Genomic DNA, 19,857 nt, shown 5'->3' on the forward strand with positions numbered 1-19,857 from the left:
CTGTCCGTTGGGGGAGCCCCCTGGCCCAGCTCAAGATGGCCGCCTGACCTCTCACCCCGCTACGAGTCACGTGTCTCGAATTGAAGGGACGCGTTTCCTTGACTACTGCGTTCTATACCAGAAGCGCGGCGCCGAATTTATGACGTCACTTCCGACATGTGAAACCGCCCTATCTACTGCACCATGGCTTAGGTGAGTGCCAGCAGGTTGTGTGTAGCTGACCGTGGAGGAGTGCACGGTGTGTGTCAGCTAGGGGTGACGCTAGTGGGAAAGCCGCAGAACCAGTACACAACACTGTGGGGTCAGTCATAGGAAGGTAATGTGAGGGACCCCATGTGCTCATTATATGGCAGGCAGGAGGGTGACTGGTCTGCAGGTAACTGAGGGGTGGCTCTATCTTTGTCAGCCCCATAGACTGGGGCATCGCACATGTCCATCCACTGGGGAACACAACTGGCACATGCGTGATCTGGGGGCCCAGAAATCCTCTATTGCCTGTCCTGTGGATGTTTAATATGGATTTACTTCAGGAAATCCCTTGTAACACTTTAAAGGGGTTATCCGGTAAAAAGAAAATATCACCTGTCCATAGGCTCGGTAATGACAGGTTTGCTGTGGGGGTCCGACCGCTGGAACCTGCACTGATATGCAGAACGGGGGACTTTTATCCCTATTAGAATGGAGGACACCACCCATCGCTCCATTCATTCCCCACCCACCCACCGTGCGGCTCCATTCGTTCCCGTCTCCCCCACCCCCCGGGTGCCGCTCCATTCGTCGTAACCCCCCCCCCGGGTGCCCATCCATTCATTCACCCCCCGCTTGCAGCTCCATTGGAGCAGGTCCAGTGGTCAGTTACCAACCTATGATTTTTCTTTTTATGCTTTTGTTTTCTCCTTCCATTCTTTCATGAGCCATATTTTTTGTATAATTTTCTATCGCTATAGCCATATGAGGGCTTGTAGTTTTGAATGTCACCATTCATTTTATAATACCATTTTCTGAAAACTGGAGAGAAGATGGGGAAAAAATGCAATTCTGCCATTTTTTTTCATGGGGTTTCATATTTAGGGCATTAATTGGACTTGGCTCTGCGACCATTTAGTGGTTTGTACTATATACAGCAGTATATAGCAAACATCATGGTCTCCTATGAAGCCCAACAGCGATGAGAGCTCTGTCTGCCCCTGCTGCCACCAGCAACTAGTAATTGCATCAAAAGGGAGCAAGGTGGCTATTGGCACCCAAACTTATGCCTTGCCGGGATTACTCCAATTCAAGTGAATCTGTCAGCATGTTCTGTTGCTGTGTAATCTGACAGCAGCGTGATTTAGGGACAGAGACCCAGATTCCAGTGATGTGTCACTTAGTTTACCAGGTGCAGCAGTAGTGATAGAATCACAGTTTCTTTTGCTGCAGATCTAGCAGTGCTCAGAATGTAGAGCTGTGTACAGCCCGGCCACACCACAGATTGGCAGCTTTCTGTGCACAGTGTATATTGACAGAGAGCTGCTAATAAGTGGTGGTGAGGGGTTGGACCAAAAGGCAACCAGTCTTCTATTGATGATCTCAGGCTGCTAAAACACTGATTTTTTTTTTTTGAAATAGTAAAACAGAGCCCAGTAAGTGATGCATCACTGCATTCAGGGTCTCTGCCTCTACATCATGCTGTGTTCAGATTACATAGAAAAAACTACTGACAGATTCCCTTTAAATGGTTCTGTCAGAGACGTTTATGTGGTTAAAGAGGATCAATTAGAGTTGGCTTCGAATACTGCTGTCAGAGACAGGTGCTAGTCGTATGACACAACCAGAACGTACCGTGTGGAGTGCGCTCATGACGGAGTAATACGTCATGGGGAGTGAAAGAAAAGGCACTAGGAGCTCCGTGCAGTCATTTAGGCTTTCTTTGTAATGTTATGCTCCCAGGGTCGGCTAATAAGCTGCTAAATATACTTAGACTGTTGCATAGCAACACAAGACATCCCCATCGCCACGATCTGAATGGGTCTCTTACTGTGCTGGCAGCTGGGATTGATGCCATTCTCCTGCGCTTACTGCGCCAGCGTTAGTAAGTGTGCTTCATATGTTTTCTAGGTTTTATTTTCTTTGGGGGACGTAAGTCAGATCTCAGAGATAATATTAATTCCCTGGAAAGTCACCTTGTGCTTAAGCTCTGATTATCACACATGCAGCTATTAGAGAAGAGTGTAGGCAGCCGTGATACGGCCGGTGATCCAGCAGAACCATTGGAGTCCAGATCTTATATTAAAGGGATCTTCGTATCTTGGGAAACATGTGTTTTATATACCCAATAAAAAAAACGGTACGGTATTGAATATATTTGTTAGACTTGATGAGGCTGATGTACTTACTTTGAAAATTAATATCAGAACAGCTGTACAATCCTGAACTTAAAATGGACTTGTAAAATGCCTATTTTTTTTTTTTTGGCAGAGAAACGTTCCAAAAGAATTATACAGCCGTTCTGACATAGATTCCCAAAAGTAAACACACCGGTCTTACTAGGTCTTAGGTCTAGTAAATCAATTTAACAATTTATGCAGGGTTTTTGTGAAATATTGTGCCAGATTCACTTTAAGGCATAACAGCAGGGACCCTTATTTATCGTATCCCTCATTTGTCGATCGCTGGCCACTGCAAGTGTATAGCAGGTACAGGAACAGCTGAGCAAGTAGCATTAAAAGGGAATAGATGATAACACGCCACCACGACTCCTTAGAGGGGTTTACCAGGCATGGAGTATTGATGATCACCCGTTACTAGCCTGTGGCCCAGACTGCACCGCTCCTTGCCATCGTTGTTGCAGTGTGACACAAGCGTGACGTAGTGCCGGGCTCACTCATCAGAAAAGACACTGAGGATATTGGCAAGGGTGGAGGGCGTCTCGGCCCCCTTCAGGTGGCCACAGAATACTGATTTTGGCCACTGTCATGGTCCTGTGAATATATTTGCTCATCTTTAGCTCTGGATCTCCAGTACCCGGCAGCCGCTAATACACGTTAAATTCAGCTGTGCATTTCTAGCTTCATTTTACGTTCAGTCGCCGCCAATGCGAATTAAAACAACTTCAGACCCCCAACGATTTGATACAGATGATACGTCCTAAGGATAGGTCATGAAAATGTTACGTCTGGCCACCCCCATTGAAGAGAACCTGTCTGCAGGATTTTGGTCTCTTTACTAAAGACATTGAACTGATTAAAATATTTTTATTTATTTAAAGAAATCTGTTTTGTTGTTCTTCTGGAATCTTCTGGAATCGGCAGTGGACATTTTATGCTAACGAGGCACAAATGCAGCGGGGCTGGACCCCGCACTTTATCCTCCCCTGCCAGTCTGCGTATTATCTGCCTCCGGTCTATGACTGACAGGTCACTGTCTTGTTTTTTCCCCTCTGGCCAAAATTTTGCTCAGACTTCGCCATTACCAGGAGCGGCTCATGCATGGATCGGTTTCTCATCTTAATTATGTCATTTGGACGTCACTATACACACCCAGTCCCCGGCAGGGACCGCGCTTGCAGGATTTCTTTTGGCCAGTGGAGGCAGATCACTAAAAAGGCAGTCATAGACCAGAAGCAAAAGGGCGTATCAATCATTTCCAAACTGGCGGGAAAAGACCAAGTGCAAGGTCCAGCCCCACTGCACTTGTGCCTCATAGCAGAAAACGTCCATGGCAGATTACAGAAGAACGACAAAATGGAAAAAACAAATGATCATTTTATTCAGCTTCAAAGTGCCCCTTTCATCCATATCTTTAGTTAAGAGTCCAAAATCCTGCTGACCGGTCATCTTTAACAGCACTGATGCATTGTAGCAAACCCTCAGAACTGGAAAGCGATTTATACAGCTGTGCATATGTCAAGAGGATTGCATTTACAGATATGAAGTATATAAGCTGGGGAATATTAGACAATAATTAAGATTAATAGAGGCTTTTGTGTTACATTGCATGCATATAATTGTGTCTTCGCCCCTTATAGGCATGTGCACACTTGCTTGGAACAACCCTAAAGCACAAGACAGAAGGGCAGCCATGGCATCCAAGACATATTCACATAGCGCTTTTGAAAGTCTTCGTCCATTTTGTGTTAAGCTGACAGTGGAGCAGACTGTGCAAAATGTCAAAGACTTGAGAACCCAGATTTCTACTACCGATGTCTCCACCCTTCAGCATCTTCTGGACTATGTCCTGTTCCCCCTGCGATTCTCCCTTAAGACAGCAACTGGCCCAAAGAATCCTGGCTTGGCGCAGGCTGTTCTTGAATGCATTACCTATATTCTCTCCATCACTCATATGAAAAACTCCGTCTCCTTAAAGGACATGTTTAGTGAGGTGTGTAGTTGTCTTCCTCCAGATCCGCATCAGCCAGTGCCCGAGGAGCTGAAGCTGGCAGTAGTGTTAGCAGTACATGCTCTTCTCCGATCCTCCCGTGATGAAATACTGTGTGTGCTGTACAAACCATCCATGCTTCCTGAGATGGGCTTCACCATTACTCTGCTGCTAAGGTTTGCAGAACTAGAAAAGTCGCGTGAGATCCGACTGGAAGCATTGAACTGTTTGGAAAGGTTGCTGGTCCCAGACCTGAAGCAGAAGATGCATCTAGGTGACCTGTTTGCTTCCTTCCTTCCTGGAGTGTGCACAGTATTGACAAGGATAATCTGTGGAGACCCTAAGCAAGGACACAGAATAACAAATGGTGCACTCAGGCTGTGGTGCGGGATGGTTAGCACAGTAATGTCAGATGAAAGCCTGGCCAAAGTTGCACAGACAAAGCCGGTCTACCCTGAGTTGTGTAGCCGTGTGGCAGAACTCATGGTGCACAGAGACAGGACTTGGGTGAAGAACTCTGTCAGCCGATTACTGATACATCTAGATAAAATCATAGAACATTGTACTGCCGACCCTGACTGGAGAGTCCGCCTGACTCTGGTGGACTTTGCTTATATCTTGTATTTCCATTGCTCGAATTCATTAGAGGAGGCGGCAGGGAACTTCTTGCAGGTACTAGTAGGTCATATGAGTGATGATAGACCTGAGGTCAAGGCTAGGACTCGTGAAATACTGTTGGGGGTTTTCAAGGAAAGTCCAGCTTCTAGGACTCTTGAAGAAGTGCTTTCGGAGAGCCTCCATTCACTAGCTGCAACTCTTCCCAGGCTGCTCAGTTCTCAGGATGACCAAGGCAAGCTCCAAACATTGACACGTCTTCATGGATATATGCAGCTTCTTGGTCACAGACTTAACGTTACTCTACACTCTCCTGCTCACCTTCAGCGCCTTTCATGTGCTCTCCTGCAGACTCTTGAGTTAGACTTATGCTCTGTTAAGGTGGTGGAAGAAAGACTTCCCTCCTCTGTTGCATCTCTCAAGGAGCAGGACACGGCTCATGCTGGGATGCAGCAGAAGTCGTTCCGCTTTTTTAGGGACCCTCGTATTCTTTCTTCTATTCAGAGTGTCTGTCGACTGTTGGGTTATTATGGAGATTTCTATTTATTAACAGACCACTTTTTGGGTCTGTATCGAGCACAGAGGCTGCCTGCAGTGATTGTCCTGAATCAGTTAGTACTAGGGGCAGCTGGGATTGATATTGAAGCACTTTATGGAGCTCGCCAGTCACCGGAAGCCAATGATCTGTTAGATGCTATCCGTCCACTTTTGGAAGAGTACACAGACCCTGCCAATTGGCAACTTCTTACTTGCAAGGACAGAGATGACTTGGTGGATCAGTTAGAACTGCTTCGCGTTGGGGGTCCGACAAAACCAGCAATTGGTGACATGACAACTAATGCTTGGAAGCTTTGTCTGCAGTTGGAGGGAATATCCTGTTTTGCCCAGGCCCTTGGCTATAATTTCCGACTACTTCTTATATCTACTCTTTACCCGCTGCTTGAAAAAGCTGGAGATCCTTCATTGATGGTGAGTGGGGCAGCAGTGGTGGCCTTGGGCAATGTCAGCCAAGCATGTGGATACAAAAATATCAACCAGCTGATTGAACTCAATGTAGACTATTTAGCCAGTGAAGTCTCTGTTGGTCTCCGCCGTCTCAGACATCGCCATGGGGGAGCTGCACGTGTATTGCATGCCATGTTGGAGAATTGCGGTCCCAGTCTTCTGCCTCTGTTATATGAACTGGTTCAGGATCTGCTTCCAGCATTGGACAAGTCGCAGAACGAAGGAGCTGTAATCCTCTTTCCTGTGCTCAATTCTCTCGTCACAAGATTAGGTAACTAACAAATTCAATTGTAATAGAATCTATATTCAGACTTCTATAGAATGTGGAAAATATGCAATCTGCCATTATCAGTCCATAACGATGTACACATGTATGTGCAAATATAACACTGGTGATTGTATGGAGGCCTGTGTAGTAGCTGGATATGAAATACGCTGAATACAGTACAGAACAGTGGGTCAGGAGTCAGAGCAGGAGCGGGCACTATATTTGGCTAAGAATTGGTGCATGGTGAAAGCATGAGAACATGAGGTGGTACTGAGTTTGGGCAGTACCCAGACTAAGGAGGGGTAATGTACTAGGGAGGACATATGAAGAAGGAAACATTCTGAAACACGAAAGCCTGTAGGAGAAAGAGTTGGATTATGGGAAAAACACATTGGAGAAATAAGTCGCTACTGGTAGCGCACAAGGAAGAGGCAAGACACACTGTAGGAGTTAACACTCTTGGGGCAAGAAACTCCTTAAGGCATTGGACTAGGCAGGGAGGTTGCATATTTGGTGTGTTAGCTGAGAAGATAAGAAGACATTTTAGGTCTGGTGTTCAGGATAGGGTTCAAGGGATTGTTGTCTCAAGATAGGTTTTACGGACCACTGGCTCCCTGCTTACGAATGTGCTCCAGCTTGAATTCTCATGCGAACCAGCAGCATCATTGTGCGGCTGATCCAAACTGTGTGCTTTCCAATGCTGGAAGGAGAGGCAGCTCTGCCTCCGCATCATTGGAGGTGTACAGTGCACTAAAACTGACCGGACTCAATGACCCGTTTTGCTTCAGAGCTGTCCTATAGCAAAGAGCTTGCAAGTCCTTGCCAGGAAACTGGTCACCAATGATATGGTGGTCAGTAACCAAGGCAACGTGCAGTAAACAATCAAATTGAAAATTGAACAGAAGTAAAATGCCAAGAGGCTTGTACAGAAAATCAATGTGCAATATCCCTCATTAAAGAACTTGAGAATTACCCTTTAATAATATAGAGAAGGCATAGAGGTCACATCTGTGGACCCTAAAAGAAGGATATTAATAAACAAAGCTACATTAAAAGAAAGATTTGCCTTTAGTAGTTTTGCTTCTCACGTTCTTTACAGGTAAATGGTTTCCTGTACCTGAAGTTACAACTCAGCCAGTAACCCACACCTCGATCCAGCCCCAGCTGAGTGGTAAGGAGATGGCACGGGAGATGGCACAGTTCCTCCAAGATCATGTGGAGCAACTTCGTGTAGCAAGAGGAGATGTCGAAGAAGAGGAGGCTGCGGGTGATTATAAACCACATTTGTGATCCCAAAAGGCAGTAGAATATTGTGTCATTTGGTGATTCCCATTCCTGTAACAAATTTTGTTTCTAGCAAGTGCGATTAAGCACCCTCCAATTAACCCATCAGCTCTCATAGACTCATCTGGCAAACCGCAGGCCAATAGGTATTTTTTGTAGTATGGAGGGTATACAGAAAAAAAATTCTCTCCATGCAGTATGTATGTTTTTTGTTTCTTTTTTTACTATATAGTGGGTTGTCTCAAATTTTTTATTGAGAGATTACCTACATGTATTTAGCTCCAGTGGACAAGTTTTGCAATGATGTGAACAGAACCTAAAATACTGCAGTCAACTAATTTCCCTTTCCCCGCAGAGGCAATATGGCAGTACCAATTTTTTTTTTTTCAAAAGATATAATAGGACCGTATTTAATGACAGCTGCATTTCAAGCACCAACTGTACAATGCAATGGGAAAAACTGGGTTTCAGTGCAGTCCTGGAAAAAGAGATGTTTAAAATTGCATGCTCTGGATGGATTATTCTTGACATTCATCAGGAGCACCGCTCCCTTGCCTCTCTGCTTTTTTTCTTGATTGACAGCCTGTAAGCACGGCTCTGAAGTTAGCCGGATCCAGCGCTCGTCCGACAGATTTTTGATGCGCCGATGTTGAAAAGGCAACTCTGGCCCTGCTAACGGCATCGGGACTTGTACACTGCTGTGTTGCTGCTGGCAAGAACTGTCCACGCTCAATATTGCAAGCAGAGGCAGCGTCGGAAGAGCTCAGGCCCCAGCCAGCTTCAGAGCAGTGCTCACAACTTCTATAGGAAGAGCTGCAGTCCTTGCCTAGGAGAGTAACCTAAGCTATTAGCAGTACACAGGTTACAAATCCCTCTGCTCTCAGGGCTTTCTTTTCCGTCTTCTTTTGCGGGAACGAGTAGTATCATCCGAAATATAGATTATATATTTTGTTTTTTATCGCTATTTTGAAACCCATAGCTTTTTTTTATTTTTCCATCAACAGAACGATGAGAGCTTGTTTTTTTTTTTTTTTTTGTGCCCAATGCCTCCATTTTTATTAACAGAATTTTGAACTAAATGTGATGTTTTGTTTTTTTTAATTATATTTCATGGGGAGGGGCTGCAACTAAAAAAAATCAGTTATTGTGTTTCAATTTTCTTTTTTGCATTTAATTTTTTTAATATTTTGATATATCACGATATATCAGACTTCTACGAACCCAAGCGTGCAAAATATGCTATTTTTTTTTTATTCTCTTTTCATCTTTCAATTTCCTTTGAACTTTATCCTGCAATTATTTGATTGCATCACTTGAAACTGCAATCCTCCTGTGAAGCACAGCCGCAAGCTTTACTTCATAGGAGGACCAACAAAGCCACCGATTACCTCGCACTGGGGCAAGTGGCAAGCCCATCCATTTAATTACCACTGTCAGTGATTGACAGAGGCACTTAAATGGCTATACTGCAGCGATCAGAAGTCACTCCAGTTGCTGCAGTTCAGGCAGATGCCAGTATGGTGCGGGCTCAGTTCTTATCTTCACAAAGCACTTAAAGGGAATCTGTCACCCTTTTTTTCGACGATTTGCTGCCAGCACCACCATCAAGGGCTTATCTACTGCATTCTGTAGTGCTGTAGATAAGCCCACGATGTAACCTGAAAGAGAAGAAGAATTAGTTAGATTATACTCACGGAGTGGGCGGTCCGGTCCGATGGGTGTTGCGGTCCGGCTCCTCCCATCTTCATACGATGCCGTCCTCTTCTTCCCTTCCTGTTGCGGATCCTGCGCAGGCACACTGCTCTGCCCTGTTGAGGGCATGCGTCGTTCGAATGCGCTGATTGGTCGTGCCGCAGGATTTCCGTGACAGAATTAGACGATTGTATAGTAGATATCTATTACTCAAGTATTTGACACTAGCACTTTAAGCGCTGTAATAGGTACTTAGTAGCTGCACTGAAATCGGACAGTGGAGTAATCCCATTGATACGTAGATACGGTAAACCTTCTTCTGGACCTGTAGTTCACATGCCCTGCGGTGATCCTAGCCACCCTCTACAGTAGCATGTAAAAGTTTGGACACCCCTAGTCAAATGTACTCTTACGGTGAACAGTTAAGAAAGTTGAAGATGAAATGATCTGTAAAAGGCCTAAAGTTAAAGATGACATATTTCCTTTGTATTTTAGGAAGAAAAAAAATATTTATTTTCATTGTTTACATTTTAAAAATTACAAAAAGGAAAATGGGCCAATGCAAAAGTTTGGGCACTGCATGATTAGTACCTAGTAGCTCCCCTTTGAAAGTATCACAGCTTGTAAATACTTTTTGTAGCCAGACAAGAGTCTATCAATTCTTTCTTGAGGGATTTTCATCCATTCTTCCTTGGAAAACGTCTTGCATGTACTGATATTTTGAACAGCTTAGTGAGATGCTGACAAAGATAATATCTACTATCTGTATGCCATTCTATTGGTGTTGAGCAGTTCACCTCTGATACTTGTCTGTGTACTAAAGCACCCTGTTGTCATGGTCCCCTACACCTGGAGTACTTGCTGTTTGCCTGACTCGCCAGCATAGGGACATCTAGGACATTCAGGGACAGCTATTGAAGAGCGGGGGCGCCAGCACTCGTATATCTGTTTAGGGTGACATGCAGGTACGGGGTTCAGGGAATTTATCAGAGTGTACTTAGCACGGTCATGTGTAGGGTGTTTGTTGTTTGTCTTTTAAAGGGAACCTGTCCCCCCCCCCCCCCCCCCAGGCATTTTTAACTAAAAGAGCCACCTTGTGCAGCACTAGTGCTGCATTCTGTCAAGGTGGCTCTTTTAGTTGGGGTCCCTTCCACCGCAGAAAGAATCATTTTTATAATTTGTCACTCATACCTCTAGTTTGTCCGGGGGGCAGGTCTTTCCCCCCAGACACAGACACCTCACAGCCATCAGTCATTTCCTCCATTCTCCTTGGCTCCACCTCCTCAGCGTTCAGTTATTTACCCTGCACCTGCGCTGTAATCTTGTTTCTTGGGCATGCGCAGTTAGCGCTGCCCGTCCACTGACATCACGTGTGTGTAAATAAATCAGAAGAGACTGCGGGGCGGGATCTCGGGGCGCACGTCCACACAGGCGCGATAAGGAAGACATCATGTGATGTCAGTGGACGTGCAGCGCTAACTGCGCATGCCCAAGAAACAAGATTACAGCGCAGGTGCCGGGTAAATAACTGAACGCTGAGGAGGCAGAGCCCAGAAGAATGGAGGAAATGACTGATGGTTGTGAGGCATCTGTGTCCGGGGGGAAGGACCTGCCACCCGGACAAACTAGAGGTATGAGTGACAAATTATAAAAACGATTCTTTCAGTGGTGGAAGGGACCCCAACTAAAAGAGCCACCTTGACAGAATGCAGCATTAGTCCTGCACAAGGTGGCTCTTTTAGTTAAAAACGCATGGGAGGGGTGACAGGTTCCCTTTAAATAGATATATTAAAAGTTAATTTTTATCCTTCATATCTAAAATTTTTAGGGTTTTTTTTCCCAGTTAGTCTATTTTGAGATCTAACTACAGAACTTCAAACATGTTAAGATCAGGGGACTGTGAGGGACATTGTAAAAACTTCAGCTTGCGCCTTTTGAGATAGTCTATTGTGGATTTTGACGTGTGTTTAGGATCGTCATCCATTTGTAGTCATCCTCTTTACAATTTCAGCTTTTTACAGATGGTGCTATGTTTGCATCAAGAATTTGTTGAAATTTAATTGAATCCAGGTGTGTCTGAATAGTCGGACAATGTACCACAACTCCAGAGTCTAAATCTTTCTGAAGGTCTTTTGCAGTCAAACGGGGGTTCTGATTTGCCTCTCTAGCAATCCTACAAGCAGCTCTCATTGAAATGTTGCTTGGTCTTCCTGACCTTATCTTGACCTCCACTGTTAAGCCCCCGTTACACATAGCGATATCGCTAGCAATATCGCTGTAACGTCACCGATTTTGTGACGTAGCAGCGATATTGCTAGCGATATCGCTATGTCTGATACTTACCTCTGACCGGCTCCCCCGCTGCTCATCGCTGATCGCGCGAGAACGTCCTGGACCATTTCTCGTCGGGCGCTTCCTGCTGGGCTTCCTGTGGCGCCGACGAGCAACGCGTGGACGCGGGCGGGAGGACGTCAGGATCGCCGCGTCTGACAGGTAAGTAGCGACCCCCGACCCTTGCTATGTCGCTGGTGAGATCTGCCTGTGTGGCAGCTCACTAGCGACCACTTAGAGATGCACCAGCGATCCATATAGTTGTCGGGATCGCTGGTGCATGGCTAAGTGTAACGGTACCCTTACTTTTAACTGCCATTTCTTAATTGCCTTTCAAACTGATGAAAGGGCAACTTTAAAACTCTTTGCTATCTTCTTATAGCCTTCTCCTACCCTGTGGGCCTTCACCATGTTCACAGTGCTAGGAAGCTGCTTAGAAGAACCCATGGCTGCTGTTTTTTTGGCACAAGGTTAGAGGAGGCTGAGTTTTTATATTGCTGGGAAATTTGCAAGACCTGGCCTTTCCTAAAAATGATAGTGAGCAAGCCATAACCCTAACAGGTAATTAAGGTCTGAAACCTTGGTCAAAGTTTTCTGCACACAAATCTCCAAGGGTGTCCAAAGCTTAGCATTTTCCCATATTTTCCTTTTTGTGAATTTTAAAATGAAAAATAAATGACTATCTTTTTTGTCTAAAATGCAAGAAAATGTGTCATCTTTAGACCTTTTGGAGATCATTTCATCTTCTACTTGCTTAATTGTTCACAATAAGGGTATTTTTGACCAGGGGTGCCCAAACTTTTACATGCCACTGTATCTCGTAAAGTGCCACTTGGCTAGCCTGCGCATGCCTATGATATGCATCATTGAGCTTGCACTGCCTGGCTTGTTAGCCGGCAGTTATGTGAAAGCATGGTATGATCCTACTTTAAGAAGAATGTTTCGCGAAAACAGCAATTCCTAGTTTGTTGTCATGGAGGAAGAAAGCACAAAAGATCTCAGGCAGACACACACAAGATCTCTCCCCCTGAGGAAGCGGACAAGTGAAACGCACTTTGGGGTGATTCACTGTTGGGTCATAACATCCTAGTCACTGTATGGGTAGGAACCTCCTTTTTAATTAAGACTTTGATACATCTATCTGTGTTTTTCATAGTTGATATGTAAATAGTTTTCATACAGTTGATTACAAAAATGTCTATGTGCCACTGTGTTGCAAGTGAACTGCCCAAAATACGTTTTTGACAGCTGTCATTTAGTGTTCTGTAAAAGCAATTACATTTTTACCTTTACTGGTTTAGATGTATTACCCCCTTCTGAGGAAGAAAAGGATGACCAAAAACCACCATTGCCCATCCATGTCCAGATCACCAAAGAGGTGGCAGAAAAATGCACCCACTTCTTGTCGCACAGTGACACACAGCTTCGCATTCAGGTACAGTAGCTCAAATCAGGACTTTTTAACATGTACATGAGTACCGGAAAGATGTCGAGGGATAAAAGGAAATTACTTAACCAACAATAGCTTAAGGGCATGTTCACACTGAGGGGGGTTTGCATCAGACACTCCAACTCTTCACTCAAAATTTGTGTGGGGGGGGGTTAATTCTTTGTGGATTTTGGAGAGTTTGTGCTCCAAAAACTTCTGAAAAAAAAAACTGTGTACATACCCTAAAGAGATTTTCTAGGCTGAAAAGAAAAGTTTGCACTGTGACCGTGTGCGATGCACACACTATCTCAGTATCGCTGTGTTCGCGCTGGGAGTGGGCCACTACATGGATGCAACTTACGTTCTTATGGGAACGTGCCAACTACAATCTTAGCCAATTTGCTCAATAAGCCATTGAGAAAAGTTGCTGTGACTTTAGTCATGATACGATTGCAAGTGTGCAAATCTCGTAAATGCATTCGTGCTTCGAATACAGGGGAATCATGACAGTGTGCGCATTGCACGCTGTCATAATTTGGCAGTATGGAGTCACATGCAGAACATCTCTTTTCTATGTTTCTAAGAATAGCAGCAGAACAAAGTAGGACAACGGGAAAGTGGTGCAACTATGGACTTTCAGGGTATTTGGAAACAACTTATTCTTGTTGGTTGCATTACTTATGTAAAGCCTCCTAAACCCAAAGGGAAAATGTTATCTCCTTCATTTGTGCTATACACACAGTACCCATATAGGTCAGTGGAGAGAGTTGCTCATGTGCACCCATCTCTCCAGTGCCAGCGGAACACAACAAGGATGCATTATTGAGATGGCTGTGGGTACCAGTGGTGGGACTCGCATCTATCATACGTTTTCAACTTGGCGGCAGCTGCTTAAGTGTTCACCAAGGAAGCAGATGCAGAGTTTGTGTTGCTTGTATCTCCGCCTACATTGCTGCACAGCCGCTGTGTGTTCAGCACTGGTGGAGGTACAGATTCTGCGGCTTGTATCTCTGCCTGCGTTGCTGCTCAGCTGCTGTGTGTTCAGCACCGGCGGAGGAACAGGTTCTGAGGCTTGTATCTCTGCCTACGTTGCTGCTCAGCCGCTGTGTGTTCAGCACTGGTGGAGGTACAGATTTGGCGGCTTGTATCTCTGCCTGCGTTGCTGCTCAGCCGATGTGTGTTCAGCACTAGTGGAGATACAAGCCGCAGAATCTGTATCTCCACTAGTGCTGAACACACATCGGCTGAGCAGCAACGCAGGCAGAGATACAAGCCGCCAAATCTGTACCTCCACCAGTGCTGAACACACAGCGGCTGAGCAGCAACGTAGGCAGAGATACAAGCCGCAGAATCTGTATCTCTGCCTGCGTTGCTGCTCAGCCGATGGGTGTTCAGCACCGGCGGAGGTACAGATTCTGCGGCTTGTATCTCTGCCTATGTTGTTGCTCAGCTGCTGTGTGTTCAGCACCGGTGGAGGTACAGAGTCTACGACTTGTATCTCTGCCTGCGTTGCTGCTCAGCCGCTGTGTGTTCAGCACTAATGGAGGTACAGATTCTGCGGCTTGTATCTCTGCCTGCGTTGCTGCTCAGCCGCTGTGTGTTCAGCACCGGCGGAAGTACAGATTCTGCGGCTTGTATCTCTGCCTATGTTGTTGCTCAGCTGCTGTGTGTTCAGCACCGGTGGAGGTACAGATTCTGCGGCTTGTATCTCTGCCTGCGTTGCTGCTCAGCCGCTGTGTGTTCAGCACTAATGGAGATACAGATTCTGCGGCTTGTATCTCCGCCTATGTTGCTGCGCAGCCGCTGTGTGTTCAGCACCGGCAGAGGTACAGATTCTGCGGCTTGTGTCTAAGCCTTTGTTAAGTGCTTTTAACGTCTACAAATTAAAACACGCAGCCAACCACATCTTGGAAAGCTTTGAATGTTGTGTTTATTTGCGTGCGTTAAACATAACATGCTATACCTCCGAAGTGCCTAAGGTAAGCCCAAAAGCGTTTCTACATTTCTTCTGCTGTCAAACACCAATGTATGGCATTTCTGAGCTTGAGCTCTTTTTCTGCAGGCATTGGACACTTTACATTTGGCTTTAATACCCCTTCAATCTCAGGAAAATGTTCTCTTACCACTTGCTCACAAAATCTGGCCATGTCTTGTGAAAAGACTGTTACAGGATGAGCCGCTGGTTCTGCTGCGGGCCTTCCAGGTATGTCTGGCTTTCTTGTCGCCCACTTACTACATACGTAGCTCACAGCGTTGTTTTCTATTTCCAGTTGTTTTCTCATTGTCACAGATCGCTCTTGGAAGTTGTCATTTCTCCCTTACAAACTGTCTCCTGCTTTTCAGATGCTCGTGTTACTCGCTGCATTGTGCAAAGATTTCATCCGGCAGCGTGTGTGTAAGGACGCTCTCCCTGCCTTCCTTACATCGCTGCGCTCTCAGGCTCTTGTCAGCTGTCATGCTGGGCCTGTATACAGCCACACTCTCGGCTTCAAGTTGCAGAAGGCGTTATTGGATGGTTTGGGAACACTCTGTGTAGATTTGGCGTTGGGTGAGTCTTTGATGACGAAACTCAATGTGTTTGTACATTTCATATCTAATCTGTATAAAACGTTTGGTAAATGTGTAAGTACATGGCATTACTTACCGTGTACTGATCATAAATTACAGTCTATGTTCTAGTACAACGATCCATTTACAGTTCTGCTGATTTCTATTTGAACCACAATCAGTTCTGTCTAGAGATGCCCCTAAAAGTTTACCTTGACTTTTTACATGCTTTCTTGGTGGTTTCTGTCACAATGACTGGTTTTGTAGACTAAAGCCCACCCGTACACATTAGGTTGCTGTTGGCAGAACCGTTGTTTGACCAACAGCTATCTTTCCCAACTCTCTCAAAGGGGCGCTCTAGTGTTCTCTATGAGACACTGCCGGTCATATCTGGCAGCGACTTATGTCCTTGAGAACAAAAGGATCGGTAATCCAAAATCGGACATGGCAGATCTTTTATCTCTGGGGACTTCATACGTATTCAACTGTCAGCACAATGTGTCGCTATTTGCTGGCGTTGGTCTAATGTGCATGGGGGGGCCTTAACCCTTCCAGAATGTGAGTTACTATTGCAACTTCTATATAGTCCCTGAGGCAGCAAGGAGTGCTGCAAGAAATAAACTCTGATTATGCCCTCCCCCACCTTTAAAATCCGTTTTCCAGTTAAAGAGGTTGCCTACTTCTACTTACAACTTCTTTATTATCAATTCGCAGGATAGGTTGATAATTTAGTGATCGATGGAGATCGGACCTCTGGGACTTGCACCAGTTGTGATATTTAGGGACTTTAATCCCTGATGCAAAATGGAGCAGCAGATGGAATACCTGACCACCTCGCCATTCATTCCTTATGCGGCTGCAGGAAAAAGCCAAGCCCAGCACTGGGCAGGACCATGAGGAATGACTTGAGCGGCAGTGCATATACTCTAACGGGGATGAAAGTTCCCCATTCTGCCAACTGCGGTTGGTTTCAGCGATCAGACCTCCATGATCAATGAGTTATCATCTATCCTGTGTACTCTATTCAGGCTAGTCTTTTTTTTTTATCTCCTAATTTTTCAATACTGTCTATCGAGGAGTAAAGTGTAAGTCAGCTTTCTTGGTTAATCTGTCCTTCTGCATTTTTGTTGTAGGTGACAGTGATTTGTTGGAGGTGGTTGATTCCTGCACACTCTACCTCAGTGCCAGACAGCCCAAGCAGCTCCAGGAGGCTGCAGTCAGGTGAGACACCTGTTACCCTTAAATATGGATCTGTTATTGTAATGTCTGTTTTATTAATTTAACTTTATAATGGTCAGTCAAAGCAAACCTGCCCCAGAAAACGCAATGCCCTCTGCAGTACCCAGCCAGCTGTGTCCTTAATGCTTCTTATATACCTTAGGTCACTGTTTCCCAAACTAAAGTGCTCAAGAGCCACTAGCAGATCATGTTTCAGGATTTCCTTAGTATTGCACAGGTGATAATTCCATCAAATGTGCAATACTAAGAAAATCCCAAAAACCTGATCTGCTGGTGGCTCTTGAGGACTAGATTTTGGGAACACTGCTTAAGTCATCGTTCGGTTACACGTGAGCAGCCAGTTGGTCATAGGTAACCTTCTCATCCTGTGGAAGAGGTTGACACAGAAGGAGTAAGTATGCATAAATGTATACATCTACATATGGAGGGTGTAGACTTAGGAGCTTTATTTCATACCTGCAGTGATGAGATGCACCCGGTCTAAAAGCTGGACACTTACCGTACTCGCTTCCCTGTTTGATCTTTCCATGCAGAACGTTACTTAGTGTTTCACAACTGGATCCAGACATTGTTTGGCTGCATCTATGCCAGTGGCAAAACCCACCAGAAGCCCCCCACTCCTCTCTTGCGCCACTGTCTTGGACCACCAAACCACACGATGAATACACACAGAATGTCTACAACCTCCTACAACAACTGCAAGGACTGTAGGCAGTCCCAACAAAGGTCTACAACTGATCGGTCTTGGCATCCTCTCCATGTCCTACATGGATGCAAAGATGTCACCAGAGTCTTTGCACCCACGGACAGATGGTCCTGAATTCTTCAAGCTTTAACCCATTCTGTGCCTAATTTGTTAAGATGCATATATTTCTTGGTGTTTCAGGAATCTTCTCCCCATGGGAGGAGTGCTGTATGGGATTATTCACTCCAAAATATCAACTGTTGTGACATGCTGCCATCAATAAATTAAATGTGATATGTATGATATGAGGCGGTTTAAGCTATATAATCGAATATAAAGTTTTCTAATCATAAACTCTGGTGTAGCCGAGATAATAGTGTGATAGTCTGAACGGAAATGAGTATTGCCGTCCTAAGCAACCAACTACTATATGCCGAAACATGGATCAGAGAGGTAGAAGATTTTACATCTTCCACTGTTCATAACCAGCTGTTATGGAGATTTTTTTTCACGTTGTTGCCCTCAAAAGGACACTCTTGTATCCTTTTTTGTCTCTGAAAGGCACCATATGCATTAAATGGAAGTTGGCCAGACTGGCCAACCACTTGATGTGTCTGTGGGGGCTCCTAGTTCTTCCCTGAACGATGAAGTTGGGGTAGAGAAGGATTGGCAGTTGAAATTTCATTGCCTGCTCCTTTTTGTTTTAGGGAACAGAACATACGTCAGGCAGTAGATTAGCTCTCTGGTCGGGCTAGCATTTGAGTCTTCAGGGAAAGAGAGGTAATGCGTATGGGTAATGTCAGGAGATAGAGCTTTTGGGCCAACGAATATTCAGCTGATGGCCATCTCATTTGTATGGCCATCCTTAATAGAGCCTTCTAGATATCCCTTCCCAGCATATACACGAAGCTCAAAGGGGTTGTTTCACGAAGAATAGAAGATTTAAATCAATAATTCTTGGAATAAAAGAAATGTTCCTGTTCTAAGATAATCTTATAAGGTAGGTTCACACAGGGCATTTTTGCTGCATTTTTTTTTCTTTCTGCAGCAAAACATGATTTCTTTCCAGGAAAGAAGCTGCGTCAAAAATGCAGGGCTTGGTGCGGTTTTTTCCTGCGTTTTTGTATCTCTTTGTGCATGCTAATAAAGTTGATGCCCCCAGAGAAAAAAAAAAACTGCTTCCTGTAGGACCATCCATAGCATTAATGCTCATCCTCCTATACCAAGACATGGCTACTGCCAGACACTACCTCACAATAGCTCTCTATCAGGACACCTCACAATAGCTCACTGTCACTATGGACACCTCACTAACCACATCCCAAGCTCTTGGCTGTGAGGTCTCTACCTACTGGCCATGACTTTTCTGCAGAACAAAAGCAGCACGTAATGATACCTGCGTTTTTGCAGCATTTTTTTTCAGCACCCGTTCAAGGCAATGGGTGAAAAAATACTGAAACAAGTGACATGCTCCATGTCCAAAAAACGCAGCAAAAAGCAAAATCTTGATGACACAAAAAAACAATGTGTGTGCATGAGATTTCTGAAATTTCATAGGCTTTGCTGGTAATGGAAAAAGCAGATGAAAATTAGCATAAAAAAAGCAGCAAAAACGCCCTGTGTGAACTTACCCTAAATGTGTCCCTGGTCATGTTCTGCACATAACACAATTCCTGGCCAGGGTCGGGAGAATAAGTGCGTATATAGATAAACAAACAGTGGTTTGCACTTGCTGATTTTTCTGAGGTAACTCATTTCCCTGCCTGTTTTATCACAGGAGTGTTTGTCACTAACTTGACTCCAGCACGCTGAGCTTGGCATAAATCGTGACAGAAATGCTCAATCCTGTGATAAAACAGGCAACGAAATGTTTTACCTGACAGAAAGCACCATCTGCAATTTTGGGCTGTCCTGCCTGTATCCTCTCGTTTCCTCCCTGGGCCAGGAGCTGTGGCATGTGCCGAACATGCTCCTGCACAGTGAGACACAGCCATTACACAGGGAATAGGAGCACAAACTTTAAGATTATCTCAGCACAGGAACATTTTGTGATCAGACCGTGGCTTCACAAAAACCACAAACTGATCGAAAGGTTCTTCAGCTCTATCAGATTCTCCAGTCCTTAATGTTAATTGCCATATTGCAGTCGGGTTCAAAGTGAATACATGGGTGCTATTCTCATCCATGGTGCGAGCAGTCGTTCTACAGTGTTATATAGCATCTAATAGGGCAGATGAGTTTATTACCTGCAGAATTCCCATTACCAAGGATCTTTTCTGTGTGTTTCACTGCTGTATTCAGAAAATGTCTATTTTTAATATTTATAAAGCAACTTTGTAATAAAAAATAGTTGAGTTATACAATCATTGTGAATCTCTTCAGATCCATAAACTATGCATAAACAGC

The 19,857-nt window shown here is 44.8% G+C and overlaps 1 protein-coding gene across 2 annotated transcripts; it reads left to right on the plus strand.

Moving 5' to 3' along the window:
* Nucleotides 1-55: 55 nt before the first annotated feature.
* TTI1 (TELO2 interacting protein 1) lies at nucleotides 56-19,814 on the plus strand. 2 transcript variants are annotated; one of them, XM_073555270.1, is made up of 9 exons: nucleotides 56-192; nucleotides 4,007-6,247; nucleotides 7,344-7,511; nucleotides 12,853-12,986; nucleotides 15,043-15,183; nucleotides 15,324-15,528; nucleotides 16,661-16,748; nucleotides 17,300-17,473; nucleotides 17,508-19,814. In XM_073555270.1, exons 2-9 carry the CDS (start codon nucleotides 4,009-4,011, stop codon nucleotides 17,584-17,586), a joined length of 3,228 nt encoding a protein of 1,075 aa, XP_073411371.1. In that variant the 5' UTR covers nucleotides 56-192; nucleotides 4,007-4,008; the 3' UTR covers nucleotides 17,587-19,814. The 2 variants fall into 2 exon arrangements, with proteins under 2 accessions (XP_073411371.1, XP_073411372.1); XM_073555271.1 differs by lacking the exon at nucleotides 56-192 and adding an exon at nucleotides 201-316.
* The last annotated feature ends 43 nt before the right edge of the window (nucleotides 19,815-19,857 follow it).

This window comes from Dendrobates tinctorius, unplaced genomic scaffold (genome assembly GCF_039654945.1).
Source record: "Dendrobates tinctorius isolate UK_male_01 unplaced genomic scaffold, ASM3965494v1 ptg000223l, whole genome shotgun sequence".
NCBI classification, from domain to species: domain Eukaryota; kingdom Metazoa; phylum Chordata; class Amphibia; order Anura; family Dendrobatidae; genus Dendrobates; species Dendrobates tinctorius.